General features: G+C 32.1%; 2 protein-coding genes across 3 annotated transcripts; both read left to right on the plus strand.

Moving 5' to 3' along the window:
- Positions 1-579: 579 nt before the first annotated feature.
- On the plus strand, positions 580-4,364 carry LOC131600056 (amino acid transporter AVT1C-like). 2 transcript variants are annotated; one of them, XM_058872289.1, is made up of 13 exons: positions 580-664; positions 1,020-1,220; positions 1,472-1,776; positions 1,967-2,181; positions 2,292-2,315; positions 2,424-2,604; positions 2,709-2,931; positions 3,011-3,146; positions 3,250-3,269; positions 3,433-3,578; positions 3,692-3,735; positions 3,827-3,889; positions 4,009-4,364. In XM_058872289.1, the coding sequence occupies exons 2-13, from the start codon at positions 1,048-1,050 to the stop codon at positions 4,105-4,107; spliced, it is 1,629 nt and encodes a 542-aa protein (XP_058728272.1). In that variant the 5' UTR covers positions 580-664; positions 1,020-1,047; the 3' UTR covers positions 4,108-4,364. The 2 variants fall into 2 exon arrangements, with proteins under 2 accessions (XP_058728272.1, XP_058728271.1); XM_058872288.1 differs by lacking the exon at positions 580-664 and adding an exon at positions 674-828.
- A 5,985-nt stretch (positions 4,365-10,349) lies between these two features.
- LOC131595650 (thioredoxin-like 3-2, chloroplastic) lies at positions 10,350-13,979 on the plus strand. Its single transcript, XM_058868064.1, has 5 exons — positions 10,350-10,856; positions 11,562-11,636; positions 13,073-13,139; positions 13,622-13,639; positions 13,717-13,979. The coding sequence occupies exons 1-5, from the start codon at positions 10,528-10,530 to the stop codon at positions 13,819-13,821; spliced, it is 594 nt and encodes a 197-aa protein (XP_058724047.1). The 5' UTR covers positions 10,350-10,527; the 3' UTR covers positions 13,822-13,979.
- The last annotated feature ends 3,617 nt before the right edge of the window (positions 13,980-17,596 follow it).

Consider the following 17,596-nt stretch of genomic DNA (forward strand, 5'->3'; position numbering starts at 1 on the left):
TTATTGACCGTGTAAAATAATTTTATAGTGTCAATGCATATCCTCTTTTCTCTAATAATAATATTAATAATAATAATAATAATAATAATAATATTAATATGAATTTTGTATTAAAAGGGAATATGTTTCAAATATATATTAAATATATGTAAAATATTTTTATGATTGAATTTTAAATGTCAATTTCATTTAACCTAGAAGAAGGACAACATGATAAATATGAAGACAACACAATACGTACACATTCTAGAAATAAAACATTCCAATTTAATTTTATTCCCCATTCTAGTCTCTTCTAAATCTATATCATTAAATATTTTGACTATATGTTTAATTTACCATATTCACAAGAACTAATTACAAAATAAATCCTTTAATTTAGAATTTTTTTTAAAGAGTTTTCATTACCTTTTGCGACAACATGCACATGATTTCCACGTTGAAATCACGTGGCAAATAACATCGATTCAAGGCAAATTCATTGCACTGGTTGGCCAGATTTGGTTATTTTAATTATTATAATTTTTAATCATAACTATAAATTTATGATTATTTTTATGAACGTTCACTTTCAATCGCAACAAAACAAACACCGTGATTGTAACAGAGAGCACTGATCTAAAATAACGATATATAACTATACAAACACAAAGATTCAATAAAGGTTTTTTTGTTTCTTTTCTCTTTCTGTTATCTTTTCTTTCATTTCAATCACACTATCTGTTGGAACAACAGACAAAAAGAGAATTCGTGATCATTGATCTCAACACTCTTTTCTGTCGCTTTGACGAAACTCTACTACTTTTTCATAAGCCACCGTTTTTAATTGTAACGTTCCTCTGTTTTTTATTTATTCAATATCAACAGAGTCAGATTTTGAATTTAAATTTTGGATTTCATAAATATAAATCTGAATTCCGAAGATTTGTTCATTGACTTTTTTTTTGTGATATATGATTCTAGAACGTTAGGTGAGTGAATTAGTTGAATGATTAAAGTTTAATTGGGGATTTTTGCAGGGTGTGATTGATTGAGGGTTGAAAGAGGATGAAGAACTCTGCTTCAGAACAAGTATTTTTCATCGAGAGCGATGAAGAAGGTGAAGAAAGGGAGTTGGGAAGAGATGAAATGGATGGAAATGAATCCGATTATTCCAATGACTCAAATGAAGTACAGAGAAAGCCGAGTTCTTACAGCATGGCTTGGCCTCAAAGTTACAGGTCAGTTACTTCATCTGAAGCACCTACACTTTAGAAAAAATGTGTGTCTGTGTCTGTGTAATATTTATGATTAGGTTTAATTTATTCATTTTTTTCAAATTATTACTGGCGTGGATGTGTAGTGTTGGTGCCGTGTCTCGTGTCCGTGATGTGTCTATGCTTCATATAAGTTACTTGTGTCCAAATTCACTTCCTAAGTGAGGTGCATCAAGTCTGAAATCTTTGTTCTCATGATGTGATTTCAATTTCAGGCAATCCATTGATCTGTATGGTAGTGTGCCGTCGCCGAATATTGGATTTCTCGGCACTTCGTCGCTCACAGGATTAGGCAGTTCATTTCTTGGTTCATCCTTGACAAGGAGGCACACTGCTGAAATTATACCTCCACTGAAGAAGCCCCTGATACAACCAATAGATGAACAGCAGCGAAAGAGCTCTAAAACATTGATTCATCCTCACCCATCTAGGAAGTCTTCATGGAGGAAGGATCCTTCAAAGATTTCTCATGAAGTTCAAATTCCTAGCCAATGCTCTTTTGGACAAGCTGTGCTTAATGGTAAGTACTAATAACATATAATAAAAATAAATGAAAGTGATTAAATATCAAACATCCAACACGTCTTTAATATGAAGTGTTAATTCAACTCAGCTTCTGAATATGTACCATGTACCGAAGCGAATTGCAAATTAGGTGACTATGAATAGACCTAAATTATAATAAGGTATTAATGTTTTGGATTTCGCAGGCATAAATGCCCTTTGTGGTGTTGGAATCCTTTCGGCCCCTTATGCTCTTCAACAAGGTGGATGGAGTGCACTTGCAATCTTGCTGGTATTTTCAGTATTCTCCTTCTATACTGGCATGCTGTTGCGCTATTGCTTGGATAGTGAACCTGGACTTGAGACATACCCTGACATTGGCCAAGCAGCTTTTGGTACCACTGGACGTGTTATAATTTCGGTGTGTCTGTTTTGCATGTTACTATTATTATTTTCCATCAACTTCATTTAAAACCATTATATCTTATCTCTTAACTTCCTTTACATTTTCAACTTTTCTGTGTTATGCAGATAATATTATACATGGAATTATATGTAAGTACAAATTTCTTTTCTTTTCTGTATGTATCTAATTGTTATTCAAGAGAGTATCTATTCGGATTTAACAGTTTCGTATCATATATTGTAATTTTTTACATGCAGGCATGTTGCATTGAATACATAATTCTAGAAAGCGACAACTTATCTTCGTTATTTCCAAATGCACACTTGAGTTTGGGTGGAATTGAATTGAATGCACACATTCTATTTGCCCTGTTGACCACATTGGCTATTCTTCCCACCGTTTGGCTCCGGGACCTTCGCATTCTAAGTTACATATCAGGTAAGTAGAAATGCTTTTTATGATTATAACACTGTGATTTAGTTCTGTTTGGCAAGTTAATCTTATATGATTATAAAACTGATCTGTTGTTTATGGTGTACTAGCTTGTGGAGTTGTTGCAACGATTGCCGTGGTTCTGTCCTTGCTGTGGGTTGGCGTGGTAGACGATCTTCCTATGCATACTAAAGGAACAACAACAATTAATATTTCAACATTCCCTGTTGCTATTGGCCTCTATGGTTACTGCTTCGCTGGACATGCTGTCTTCCCCAACATATATACAGCTATGGCAAACCGAAATCAATTCCCTGCAGTGCTCTTGACATGGTAACCAAAATCATTCATTTAGTATGACAACATATATTGTCTAAGTAATCAATCTAATATGATATATTTTTTCATGTAGTTTTGCTATTTGTACAACAATGTATTTCACAGTAGCTATTATGGGATACTCACTGTTTGGAGAAAATACACTGTCTCAGTATACTCTTAACATGCCCCGAGAATTAGTTGCCTCCAAAATTGCTCTGTGGACTACGGTATGTCACTATGCTCATCCGGACACGAGAAAAAACAGTTTTTACCTATCTATATATTGAAGAGAAATCGCTAACTTTATTTTTCTTGTGCTTTACTTTGCAGGTGGTTAATCCATTTACCAAATATCCTTTATAAGTGCTATTTTAAAATCATGTTTAGAAGTTATTGTCTATTACATCTCCATCATATTATTCATATCTCTAAATCTATTGATTTTATTGTAAAAATTTATGAATTCGTACTATATAAAGATGAAAATAGATGTTGTTTCTTAATTAGCAGCACATATGCTTTGAGCCTAACTCCAGTAGCAATGTCTGTGGAGGAATTGATACCACCAAATAATCCCCACTTTCAGTTATACTCTATGCTCATCAGAACAGCGCTAGTGATTTCTACACTGCTTGTTGGTCTTTCAGTTCCCTTTTTCGGTTAGTTTTTCTACTGTTATGAAAGTATGTACATAAATTTAACAGATAATAACTTAGAAATATGATAAGATATTCAAGTAAATTTGATGAAGCAAATTTCAATATTGTTGCAGGTTTGGTGATGTCATTGATTGGGTCTATGCTCACAATGTTTGTTGTAAGTTTCCTTCATTTAATGTTTTTATCTCATAAGTTACTAGCTATATATAACATTTAGTTGATTAAATTACATTCAACTTTGAATGCAGTCTCTTATTCTACCATCTGCTTGCTTCCTAAGCATCAGGCGTAACAGAATCACGCGCTCTCAGGTAACTTACTTTCTACATTAAATAGGCTCTTGTATAAGATTTTGTATTGCACCATTGGAGTTTCTGAGATATTCATATTCTACGTATCTTATTGTTTTTTTCTTTTCATATTTCTCCAGGCAGCACTTTGTATTGCAGTGATTGTAGTAGGCCTTGTAGCATCTGGTTTTGGATCATACTCAGCAATCTCCGAAATTATTAAAGAATTGTTTGCATGAAGTTTTGCGGCTTGAACATTGGATTATGACATTTTTCTCCTTTTATGTGGATCAAATCCAGTTCAAAAAATAACTGTTTTAGTTAATTTCATTTCCCACCTCAAATTTTGAGTTTATTTTAGAGGTCAAATATTTTTTGTTTAGAGTTGGAGAAGTATTATGATTTCTAGTGACCATTTCAAGTGGCCACTAACCATTCAGAATTGTGGATTAGTAATTGATAAATGCATTGTGCATTTGAATCACATTTTTGTTTATTCATTCCCTTGAAATGATAATCTACTTGTTAAACTTATCTTAACATTATCCACTTATTCAACAATTATGGAGGAAGATATCTACTCAAAATTGTGGATCAACATCTAATAACAGGTAGTTAACTGGTTATTAGGTTATGAAACTAGTAATTGCATGCTTAATTAAGGACACTTTTTTTTTTGAAGCCCCCTATAAACAAAAGACCTGCTCGGATAAAGATGAGATGGTAAAATGGATTTTTAGGGATTAATGAGAAATTCTTTACTAACAAATGGTCACACTTTTGACTTCAAAGATCATTCTTCTACAAAGAGAATATTCAAACTCTTCTTTATAAAACTGAACATATCTTCGTCTAAGGATTTTATAAAGATGTGATCCCATTGATGCTTTATCAACAAATTTAATATTTAAAATTACTTTTTGTACATAGAGAAATTGAGTGTTATAACTTGTAATTTTCTTATAACACAATATAAGATTAGTAAGCATTTTTTAAAAACCGAACCGCACATCAAACCGATGAGTGTACTGGGTCATTAGTTTATTGATCGAACCATTGGATTATTGGTCGAACCGTATGACTAAATCGGGTTAAACCAGATAACTCGGTTGAATAGACCGGTCGTTATAACAAAATTATATAGATATAAAACTTGTCGAACCAGATGATTCAATCTCTACAAAATATAACTATCATTTAAATTTTTTAAAAATATCATTATAAATAAATTCACAAGTTCATAATTTAAATTCAAGTTTTAAACATAGGTATCACACATATAAAATAAAATAGTACAAAATTACAAAGTATAATTACAAACTAAGTTTAATCGCAACATAATCTAATTCAATAATTTATAACAAAATAATTCTATTGTCTACTAAATTTAATTTCAAGAAAGGAAAAATTGTTTCAATATTGAGATCTCCTTTTGCAATATCAAAATCATCGGTAACAAAATCAACCGCATATACAACATTTTCTTTATTTTTATTTATTTATTTATTTTATTTTAATTTTTTATTAAAATAATCAAAACGTCATCATTTTAAATTAAAAAAATTAAAAAATGCACTTAAATTGTCGATTCTGAAAAACCGTCAGTTTTAGCGGTGCACACCGGTTTTGACCCGGTTCGATGACATATTTGATCCAATTATTGAACTAGACCGATTATCTGGCTGATTTCCAATTTAATCGGTCTGACCGGCCGTTCCAGTCTGATTTTTAAAACACTGTTAGTAAGACCATTCATACATCTAAAGATTCTTTTACAATTAAATGAGATTTTCTTGGATTTGATTAGATTCAAGTACATAAACATACATTAAATAAAATACCAGGTCTAAAGGTCTAGAAGCATTGAGATAGATAAATGAATGATCCTATCATACCTTTGTATACATTTTGATCTACCTTAATGCTTCTTTCATATTTTCCTAGGTTATATTGGAGTTTCCATAAGCTTACATCCAACTATATCAAATTGTTTTTAGAAGATACTTTATCTATTTGGTTTAGTGCACGTATATTCCATCGGTGCATTGATTGATTTGAATGTCGAGAGAGAACTCAAGTTTTCTTATCATAGTCATTTCAAACTTAACCTTTTAACATCTTAACAAAATCTTGGCAAAGAGTAGCATTAATAGAACAAAAATGACCTTTTTTATTTCGTATACACATTATGGGTATTTGATATATTCAAACCCAACACATTTTTTTACATACACTTTTTCACTAATTTAACCGCACAAGAATGCATTTTTGACATCCATCTAGAACAAAGTGATATCATAGTTTAAAGTAAATGATAATAACAATTTTATTATCTCTAACCTAGCTACAAGTGAGAAGGTTTTAATATAGTCAATAATTTTTTTTACTATAGTCTTAAGTTATTATTCTAGTCAAGGTCGTCTTTGAGGGCGTGTAAAGCGGCCTACCACACAGGACCTTAAATTTATCAGGGTTAAACTAGAGCTAAATAAGGCCTCATAAAATATTTGTCAAGTTAAATTGTAACTGCACATGGCCTCTGTTTATTTTGTCATGATTAAACTGTGATTAACCTACGCAGAACCTCCAAAAATTTAAGACGGCTCTGATTCTAGCTTTGTTCCTTACCACACCTCTTTGCTCATTAAACTTGTTTTTAAAACATTATTTGGTTTCTATGACATGTTTTTCTTTTGGTTGTGCCAAAAGATCCCAAATTTTAATTTTTTTTTTTAAATTAGTTTAGTTCTTCTTGCATTGCTATTATCCAGCCATCATCTCCCAAAGTTTCATCAACAGAAGTTGGTTCAACCATTAAAAATAGTTAAACTAAGAAAGTTTCATTTTTGAAAGATGATTTGATTACTCTAGATGTTGGGTGAGAATATGGGCAATAAACGGTCTAGAGGGGAGGGTGAATAGACCTCCCAAGTGAAAAATTCATTTAAAAAGGTTTTTATCAGAGGTTAAAAAACATAGTTTATTTTGCATGGTGGAAACAAATTTTGTGTAAAAGAGATAATGCTTATCAATTGAAAGTTACACGAATATGCTTAATCAAATTACAACACAATCAAGTTGAACTATTGAATTATACCAAATGAACAAACTAATCGTATAACAAAATCATTCAATTCCATAAGAAGTATTATCAATTTATTTTCAATCACTCACAAAATTCTACGATCAAAGTCTTCAAGTTTTATCAACACTAAGACAAAGTTGAATTACCAATTCTAACAAAATCTGCAACTTATGCAATAAATTGCTACTAATAGAAAATCATACCAACATGCAATTCTAGAAAGCAATAAAAACAACTTAATCATACAATCAATCAGTGTTTTAAAAACCGGACCGGAACGGCCGGTCGAACCGGGAACCGGCCAGGTAATCGGTCTGGTTCAATAGTCAGATCGGGTATGCCATCAAACCGGGAAAACCGGAAAACCGGCGGTTTAATTGCTTCTTTTTTTTTGAACTTTTTTTTAAAATTTTTTTTAAACTTTTTTTTAACATTTCTTTTAAACTTTTTTTTTTAATATATTTAGTAGTGTATTACTTAAATAGCATTCTCACATAGTTTTTTTCGTTAGTGACAAATTAAAAACTTTATTGTCTATTTGTTATCTTTGCTAATAAATTTTTTTAAATAGCATAAACATATTGAATTTTATTTGATTTTCTTTTTAGGAGGATCCTATTTTGAATTAAATTTGGTATACATTGGAGTTATTTTGTTATAAACTATTCAATTAGATTATGTTGTAATTAGACTTTGTTTGCAATTAGACTTTGTAATTTTTTACTATTTTGTTATGTGTGATACCTTTGTTTAAAATTTGAATTTAAGTTATGAAATTGTGATTTATGATATGATATTTTTAAAAAATTTAAAAGCTAGTTATATTTTTTTAGAGACTGAATCATCCGGTTCGACCGGTTTTATACCTATATAATGGCAGGTCTATTCAACCGAGTTATCCGGTTTAATCCGGTTTGGTCGTGCGGTTCGACTAGTGACCCAGTGGTTCGACCGACAAACCAGTGACCCAGTACCCTCACCAGTTCGATGATCGGTCCGGTTTTTAAAACACTGCAATCAATTATGAAACTTAAATGTGTGTGTGTGTGTGAGAGAGAGAGAGAGGGAGTGCAATCGATTATGAAACTTAAATGTGTGTGTGTTTGTGTTTAACCCACTATCCAATAATTTCCCATTGAAGATTTGCTAGTCTTCTAATATGATTTGTAATAAAATTACAAGAGTTCATAAAATCACTAGTACAAATTAAATGCTGAAAATCAAATTTATTTTTTCTAAAACTTGACTTGTACACAACTCCACAAACTAAATTCTATGTAAAATATTTACTCAAATTCGCTTCTTGAATCTTCCAGCCCCAACAACTTGCTCATAAATCTTCGTCTATGGTAATTTCCATACAATTCCACTAGCATCTTGAGTGTTGGTCTGTTCGAAGATTGAGAAGAACTCTTACCCTGTCCGTAGGCTTTCACATAACACTACCAAGGCTAAACTGGAGAGAAGAAGCTCCTTCTTTCTCACTGGAATTTTCAAAACCAGTCACAACACCACACACTCTTACAAGCCTCTGAAATCTTAAATAGAATTTTCAAAGAGACGTAAAATCTAAAACCAATCTCCTCAATCAATCACGAATGTTCCAAGATAAGATTCAGATTCATGCAACAATGAAAAATAATGAGATAGAAGATGAAATAAATTGTTTGCAAGTGTTTGAGAAAGTGGTTTGTGAATTTTCAAATCATCAAAGAAAGTTTATATTTTCTAACATTGTGAAATGTTTGAGAGAGAAAATGATTTATGGGTGTTGGAGAATAAGCACAAAAAAATAGTGAAAAATCATGTTTGGTTTGAGTCAAAAACACTTGGTGATTTGAGTCAAATGGCAGAGTAATATAGAACAGGATCTGCACAACGAGACCCATTTTACTGTGATTTAATTCAAGCATATATTGTGATTCGAGACATGAGTAGGCCATTATTGGACTCAAACAATATAGTGGCTGATAGGAACTCTGCGATTCGACTCATGTAAAAGTTGTGATTTAACTCACATGACTGCATGATTTGAATCATGTTCAATCTATAATTCGACTCACAGACTTGCATAACCTCCTATTTTTCCCTCTATTCCATTTGATTCAACTCATAGAATGTGTGATTCTGAGAACACACCTAAAATTTCAATTTTTGAAGTTTTTAAAGATATTTTGAGATTATACTTGTGACATGACTTGAACCAATCTCAAATATGGTTTTTGTTGCAAAAAACTTGAATAATTGACTTAAAACATATTTTTCATAATCAAACACCAACCGTTTGAATTATGTGTGCTAAAATATAGATTCAAAACTCGATCTTTAAAGATGCACAATTGAAGATGAGGCTAAAGTATAATACTAAAATCAAAGTAAAGCTTAAGAGACGAGAAACAAAATCGTATGGCATGGACACATAGTCTTCCTCTTAATGAATCTGAGACATGCAACTTCACTAGGATCATCTTTGTTACAAATGCTTTTATATTATATTTGTGATCATTTGTACTTGAATGTTGGTCTAAGTGGTGCATTAGCATTACCTGGTGTTGTATCCTATGTGCCAACACAGGGTGCTTTAATGCTCTCTAAAGGTACATGTGTTAAAGGTTTTTCTATTATTTGCAAATTTGCAAAAAGCTTTAACTAGATTTGACGGATCATTGTCAGACTCTTTATCATATCATCTTATATGTATTGATTCCTTAACGCTTAAGGTTTATTTGTTATACACTTTGTATGCCTTAGATCTTTTAGAATATTAAAAGAAATCATTGAACAAAATTGAATCGCAGAATCAAACTGAATTGGAGTTAAAATAATTGAACCATTACTTTTGGTTTGTGAACCAATCATGTGTTTTACTAATGCTTCTCTAACTGAACCGATAAACAATTAACCAAGCTTAAATTAGTCCCTAATCTAATTGTGGTTTTATGTTAGTTTAGTTTCTAAATTAATTTTTAATAACTTTGTTTTCTTTTAGGTTTTAATGTCAAGGAATATTGAACGTCTGAACCATTGAAAGAAATGAAACATGGCCAAAAACCCTAAACTCTGAAGTTGGTGAAGATCACAAACCCTTAAATCGTATTTTAATTTTGAATCAAATTTAGTATTAAAATTCACTCTTACAATTTGAAGGCTGGAAACTCAAAATCATAATTAAAGGTAACAAAATCACATATATATTGTTTATTATTCAATTTGCTTCATTTCATTTTACATATTTTTTCGATAAGCACTTGTATTAACGGCGCAAAGGGTGCAATCCAATACAAAAGGGAGAAACGAAAATCAACCAGCAACAAAAACCCAAAAACCAACTTAAACGCCAATATATGTACAAGGTTTGGCAAATCAAACCTTTTTACTTAAACCTGTGTAAGTTAGACCATATATCCTTATTAGTTAGTCTGGGATATTCCCACACTACCTGGTGTGGCCTGACTAGTAAACATTCAAAACACATGTTATGAAATTTACTAAACGCCACAGCCTGACATGCCCTTAAATAAAGAAGGTAGTGCGATTTGGACATTTGGCTTCTGCAACAGTGAGCAAGCAAAAAATGGCGCAACATGTTAGGTCCCACCTCCACCTCCACCCCCACTCTCATCCGGCATCAACATTCTTCTTGACAAGCACAACTCCATCAACTCAGTCAACTTCTCTCTCTCCGTGCTGTTTCACCTTCCCATTCTTATCATCTCCATCATCGATTTCCATCTCACGTTCGCGTTCATCTCCCTCGTCGATTCCGTTAAGGCACGAGGAAGGACGGTTACAGGATGACGTTCCTGTTTCGTCTCTTCATCTTCAACCAATCGGCAGCGAGGACCACTTCGATCGAGTTGTAGCGGAGGCTCAACATCAACAACACGTTCTCCTTATTGTTTGGTACATTTCTTACATTTTAATTGAAATGCACTGAAATTGATCGGAATTTGTTTCTCTTGCTTGTGCTGTTGACTTTTTAGATTTAGCTTTCTTTAATGAAAATTTGAACTACTTTAATCCTTTTTGAAATAGCATTAAATGGAACAGTGAGGAGGGGATTGAAACGAAAAGTAACTATGAGACTTTCTATGATTTCATTCTATTCCACCCCTTTCCATTGATCCAACCAAACCATGGTTTTAAATTGCAATCGCGGTTATTGCGGTTGCTGCGATGTGCGTTGTAGTCGTTGAGGTGTGAATTTTTATCGGGAGCTATTAAACATTTTAACCTTAAAAAATCAATTAACTGATTAATTAATGATGACATTTATTGAAGGCCATGTTTTGATCAGAATACTTGTGTGTTATGGTAATTTGAACTTTGTAATATTCCTTAATGTTTAGGATGCCTTATGTTTTACTCTACCAAAAAAAATCATATTGCATGTGAATCAAAGCTAACGGTAGTTTATAGGCACCTACTCTTCAATCCACTGAGGCGTATTTTAGCTAAGAACTGAACTGCGAGGACTTACCCAAGACTACATGAACAGTGCCTTAGAAAAGAGGCGTCACATTGCATGAGAAACTTATATTTCTTTCATTTTTCTGTTTAATGAATAACTCTTTTTATGGGATTTGAGGTGAGGTTATTGGTTTGCAGGATGGCAAGTTGGTGCAGAAAATGTATATATCTAAAACCGAAATTAGAAAAGTTGGCGGTAGACTATTATCCAAGGTGAGATACCATTTTTGTTTTTTTGACTATCATACAGATCTATAATAGTTTCAGTGTATACATTTACATATGAGAAACTTTTCCTTTATAACCCCGTAACATCCACTGTGAGTGAAAATTATCTCTAGCTTTTATGTAGTTTATTCTTGGGGAAATGCCTTTTAGGCCATGTTTGTGAATTTAGAAGAAATAGAAAAGAAAGACTTTGGAAAGAGAGGAGTAGAGAGTATTAGAATAAGAGTTTGGCCTAACTCATCCCTATAAAACTGGCTTTCTTTAGCAGCTTCCTTTTCATCTGAGCATTTTGGACAGCATTTCCTTTCAGATCCAGATCGGCTCTCTAGTTACATGCGCTGATGAAGTACTCTCTAGCCTGAACAGGGTTCTTACATATTTCTCCTAGATGTATAGGAGTCAGGTTGAAGAAAAAGATGAGATCAACTGTAGTAAGGTCTACCGGTTCTTTCGGTACAATAGGAGCAGGGAGAAGCAGCTCATTGTTCATCACCCCAGTCTTTGATTTCTTGCTCATGCTCTCAACATCTTACCATTGTTAGAGTTGGTCAATCACTTGCTCATCTGCGGTACAGGTAAAGGATCCATAGGGGCAAGTGAATCAGCATTTTTCACTCTTATACTGTGCCGCAGACTCACAGAAATGTTGATTCTGAATCCTTAACTCTGTTATCTGTTTCATGAGTTCCTGGACATTGTATCGAAGCTCTTTAGAGGTGGCTTCTAACGTTTCCGTTAGTCCAGTGATCCTTTCTTCAGCATTTGTCTTTACAGATTCCGCGCCAGCATGATAGCCAATAATGAATGGCTCAGTCTTGTCAAACTGGCAGACATTATGATCAGCTAGCTATTCGAGAAGTGACTCCTATCTTTGTGAAATAAATTATAATTATGCCACTTTCTTCGATATTCGCTATTATATTAGAAAGTGTCCTCCCATAGGTTTCAAGTATCCTGTTCTCCTCAGCAGTCAGGGAATTTCTTGCAGCTCTCACAAAGGATTCTTTGACAGAATGAACTCTGGTTTTAATCTTGTTTGCAGCAGCGGGACAGTTTGCCTCATCGGTAGTGGAGGCTTAATTGTGTTTGTTGCATCTATACTTGAGTGTATTAACGGAAGTAGCACAGGAAATATTGATTACAAAGCTGATGAACAGCTATTGATCATAGTTGATTAGTATTTTGACTCGTGCCGAGTGATGATTTTAGAGTATGCTGAACACATTTATGAAGATACTTCAAACTAACTTATATTTTCTCTATGTTATTTTTTTCTTACTGTCATGACATTTTTGAAGATACTTAGATTTTAGAGTATAGTGAACACATTTTCCATATGTAATTTTTTTTTTTTGCTATAACGACATTTTTGTTCAGTATTTGTCAACTCAATCAAGAATATGTTTGTTAATTTTATGTAGATTGCAATTCTACAGTGTAGATGTAAATGCAGTTTCACACAAACTTGTTGCTCATGCTGGTGTGACTGTAAGTTGCTCTAAGCTCCACTTTATGTTCATTCTTTTCTTTTGCTATCTCTATTTTATGTGCAAAATGTGTTGATATTTGTCTATTATTAAATTAAATCTACAAGATATCAATGTCTTTTCACAAACAGATGTGCTCATGTGGGCTCTTCAGCAATAAGTACTCTATTTATGTGGGTAGATCACATGGCTTTTTCTCAAAAGAAAATTACCATCTAAATAGTTGAAATTGATATTTGTTGTTGTTGTTTGTTATGATTGGGGTTAGTCTTTGATTCTTTTACTGAATTGTTTTGCTGGAGGGGCAGAGAATCATTTAGGAAACATCTGAATGATTTCCAATATGATTTTCCTGGATTTTTTTATTAAGCATGAATGATAATTGGCTTGAACCATTATGTAAAACCATTTTTCTCAACTAAATCTTGTTATATTTCTTCTTTCATGTGTTGCATGTTGTCGCACTCTCAATCTTCATTGCAGAAAATGCCAACCATACAAGTAAGCACCATTGTATTTTCTTTGATAAAGTTTGTTGTATTCTTCTTATGCTGGTGATTTAAAGATTTCCTTTGCAGCTATGGAAAGATAGCAAGAAACAAGCTGAAGTCGTTGGTGGAAATAAAGCATATTTGGTAATAAATGAGGTTCGGGAGATGATTGAGAATGAGTGCACTGTCTGAGTTTTTAGCGCAACTGACATTTTGAGATTTTTTTATACCAGTTAATAATGGTTTTAAGTAATTTTTCACCAGTCAAATGTATATGATTTTTTCATGGTCCAAGGTTATTAAATGTTAATGTAAAACTATTTTCATAATCCAAGTTTTTCCAATGTTAATATGGGAGTGTTCATTATTTACGCTTGTGTCCATATATATTTTAAAAATTTGACATAACATACTATCACAAAATAATAGACAAAAAATTAACATTAGCATCAATTAAATATTATCTAGAATAAAATAAATCAGAGAGCCATAAAACTTAATAGTGTTGGCTGAGGCGTGTAAAAGATCTAAATATTGACATTTGGTAGGTGGAGTAGTTCAACTGATATGTGATAATTGAGTTAAATAAATGTAATATGTAGATTTAATGTTCAATTTCTGACAAAAAAATCTATTTAATGTAAATAAGTTATTGATATTTTCTAAATTAATAACTTTTACACAACAATTGAGATATTTGAAAAGATTTGTAAGTCTGTTTTGTCCTAGTATTTAGTGTCAAATATGTTAAGTAGGAATAAGGTCCTAATTTGTAGGTTAGTTGGCTTGCTTTAAATAAGTCTTATGTTTATGTTAGTAATGGCTATTTTTTAGCTTTTGTTTGATTCTGTAAGAGACTATTGGCTATATAATAGCCTAGTATTCATTTAATAATATGTAACGTTTTTCTCTTATCTAACATATGGTATTAGAGTGAACTAAACCGCTGCAGTAGCTTGTGAGAATTAAACCGAGAGAATGAGTGATGATAAAACACTTACCAAAATTCTCGATTTTGATGGTCATTATGATCACTGGAACGAATTAATGGAAAATCTCTTGAAGGCAAAGGGTCTATGGAGTCTGGTGGAAAGTAGTTTTGAAAAAACAGTCGACGAAACAGTGTTAATCAAAGATCACCAAGTAAAGCATTACCTCTACCAAGCAATAGACAGAAATGTTTTTAAGCAGATTTTGGATCGGAGCACATCCAAAATCATGTGGGAATCATTGAAAAAGAAGTTCATAGGAATGAGAAAGTGAAGAAATCTTTGCGTAATGCTTTGCGAAGAGAATTTGAGATCCTTGATTACTTTGCAAGAATAATGTTGGTATCAAACAAATTGCGAAGCAATGGAGAAGATATAGTTGGAAAAGGTGTTGTCAAACTAATGCTAGGAGGAATCTTTTACATTGTCGGAGATGTTTATTTTGTACCTGAATTTAAGAGCAACTTGTTGAGTGTTGGCCAGCTTTAGGAAAAGGTTTGGCAGTGTTGTTTCAAGAAGAAGCATGCGATATATATCATCCTCAAAAAGTGCAAACAAGATGTTCATTTTCTTGTTCGAACCACCAGAAACACGTCAAACACAAGAAGAAAAGAATATGGAGGTGACTTGTCTTAATATAGATGGAGCATTTTACAATAAAAGAGGATGATAAAATAATTGTATGCACTTGTATTCATTGTTTGTCAGAAGTTAGAGGAGTGGTATATTTAGAATGAAGCATCGTCTTGAAGGAATAAAGGTGATATAGTTGCTTCTAAGAAGTCCTTTCTAATGTTCGTCATCAAATGAATGAGGTATTAAGTTCAGGTACAAAATAAACATCTCCGACAATGTAAATCATTCTTCCTAGCATTAGTTTGACAACACCTTTTCCAACTACTTCCATTTTATTATTGTTCTCAAACCATATGCATCATTCAATGCAATAAAGTCTCCATATTTTCAAGATATTGTGGAATGCAATTGCGGCTATTGAGATAGGTTTCAAAGTTCCATTATTTCATGATATATGGGTTAACTTGTTTTGAGATTGTAAGAGAGAATGTTCATAACTTGTTGAAAGTTATCGATCAAATGGGTAAGAATGGTTGTACAATAATGGTTGATAAAAAACAAAGAACTTTAATAAATTTACATTGTGCAATATGTTTATTGAAATTATTGAATATGTTGGAAATGAATATGTTGTTCCTATAGTGACATGCAACCAATTATGTAGCCATTGGTAGATTGATTCATGATAAATATGAGTCTATTTTTTTATTTCCAAGTGTGGCTACTTGTTTGAATCTACTTTTGAAGAATATGTGTAGCATGAGATATGTTGTTGAACTTGCTGCAAAGGCTTTGAAGGTAAATATAGTTGTATACAATCACATAGTATTCTTATCTTGGTTGAGAAAAAGAAAAGGTTGGAAAGAAACCTTGCGTTCAGTTCAGATGTCACTAGACTTACCACTACAATTATTACATTGAAAAATATGTGTGATCACGAACATGATTCACAAGATATAATGGTGGATAGCCATTTCACTACTCAAAAGCTAGCAAAGTTTCTAGCATAAATAAATGTTAGTGCTATTATTTTATATTCTAAATTTTGAAATAATTGTTTCCTGATTGATTGCAAAGTTTATAGCTCTCATCATAAAACTATTAAGAATTGTAGTGGGAACAAATAGACTTTTAAAGGATTGTGATTATGACGGCATGCAAGCTTATGGCTCTCATCATGAATTTTTTTACACTAAACATCATAATTACATAACTCTTTATATAGGTTTTTTACATAACTCTTTATATAGGTTTTTTTCACTCTCTCGTCACTAAAGCAATGTATAGTGAGAGAAGAGAAGAGTTTTGAACTCATAAAATTTGTGTTTTGTAAGAGTGCAAAAGACTTTTTATATAGGAAAAATTTTGGCTAAAAAAATGATTCATGGGCTCTGGCCGCTTCCTAATCAATTAGTTTTCGACATTAATCGATTAGAACTAGCAAATAAAGAAATCCTTAAATTAACTTCACATCTTAATTGATTAAAAGAGTTTCTAATTGATTATGTGGCGAACTCACTCCATAATCTATTAGATACAAGTTTTAATTGATTAAAAAAATACTTCGCTTTTCGAATTGGTTTGGATGCTTCTTAATCGATTAGATAAGGCTCATAAATAATTTTTCAAGAGATTTTAAAATAGATGAAGATTTGTAAAGACTTTTTAAAATAGTTGAAATTGGTGTTTCGTGAATAAGGTTTTAGAATCATAAACCACAAAAAGGGGCTATTATAATTACTAAAGGGAAAATCAATCTCAATATACACAATTTTAACCTAAAACCTCACGACCGTTATTGGAGAATTTAACTTGTCACCCCAAAATTTAAACCTAACACCCCCAATATTTTTATGATACTAAAATTACCCCTGATCAAAAAAAGAATAAAATGGCCGAACGAAATTTTCTTTAAGAGTTTAAAAATTTCCGGTACGCATGAAATTTTTGATAGTTATAGTGAAATTTCCGATAAAAAAATAGTTTTTTTACCGAAAATTAAAATGCACAAATTTTGAAATTGCTGTAAAAAAATTCACGAGTTTTTACCAGAAATTTCAAAATTTCCGATAAAAACACACATATCGAAATTGATGGTAAAAGTTGAATGAATTTTTACCGGAAATTTTAAAATTTTCTAGTAATTTTTCAAAATTTCCGACAAAAACTGATGAAATATTAATTTTTTATTAGAAACTTTGAAACTTTCGATATACTTTAAAATTATTTAATTAATAATTTTAGAAGAGTATAATGATAAAATATTGAACAAGGGTATAATGTAAAATATTGGAGATTTCGGGTATAATTGAGAGGGTCGCAAGTTAAATTTTATTGTTTTTTTGGACTTGAACAGCAAAGTATTCGGAGAACCGGTGAAAAATAATGTCGGTTCTGCAATC

The sequence above is a fragment of the Vicia villosa genome, linkage group LG4 (assembly GCF_029867415.1).
Source record: "Vicia villosa cultivar HV-30 ecotype Madison, WI linkage group LG4, Vvil1.0, whole genome shotgun sequence".
NCBI classification, from domain to species: Eukaryota; Viridiplantae; Streptophyta; class Magnoliopsida; order Fabales; family Fabaceae; genus Vicia; species Vicia villosa.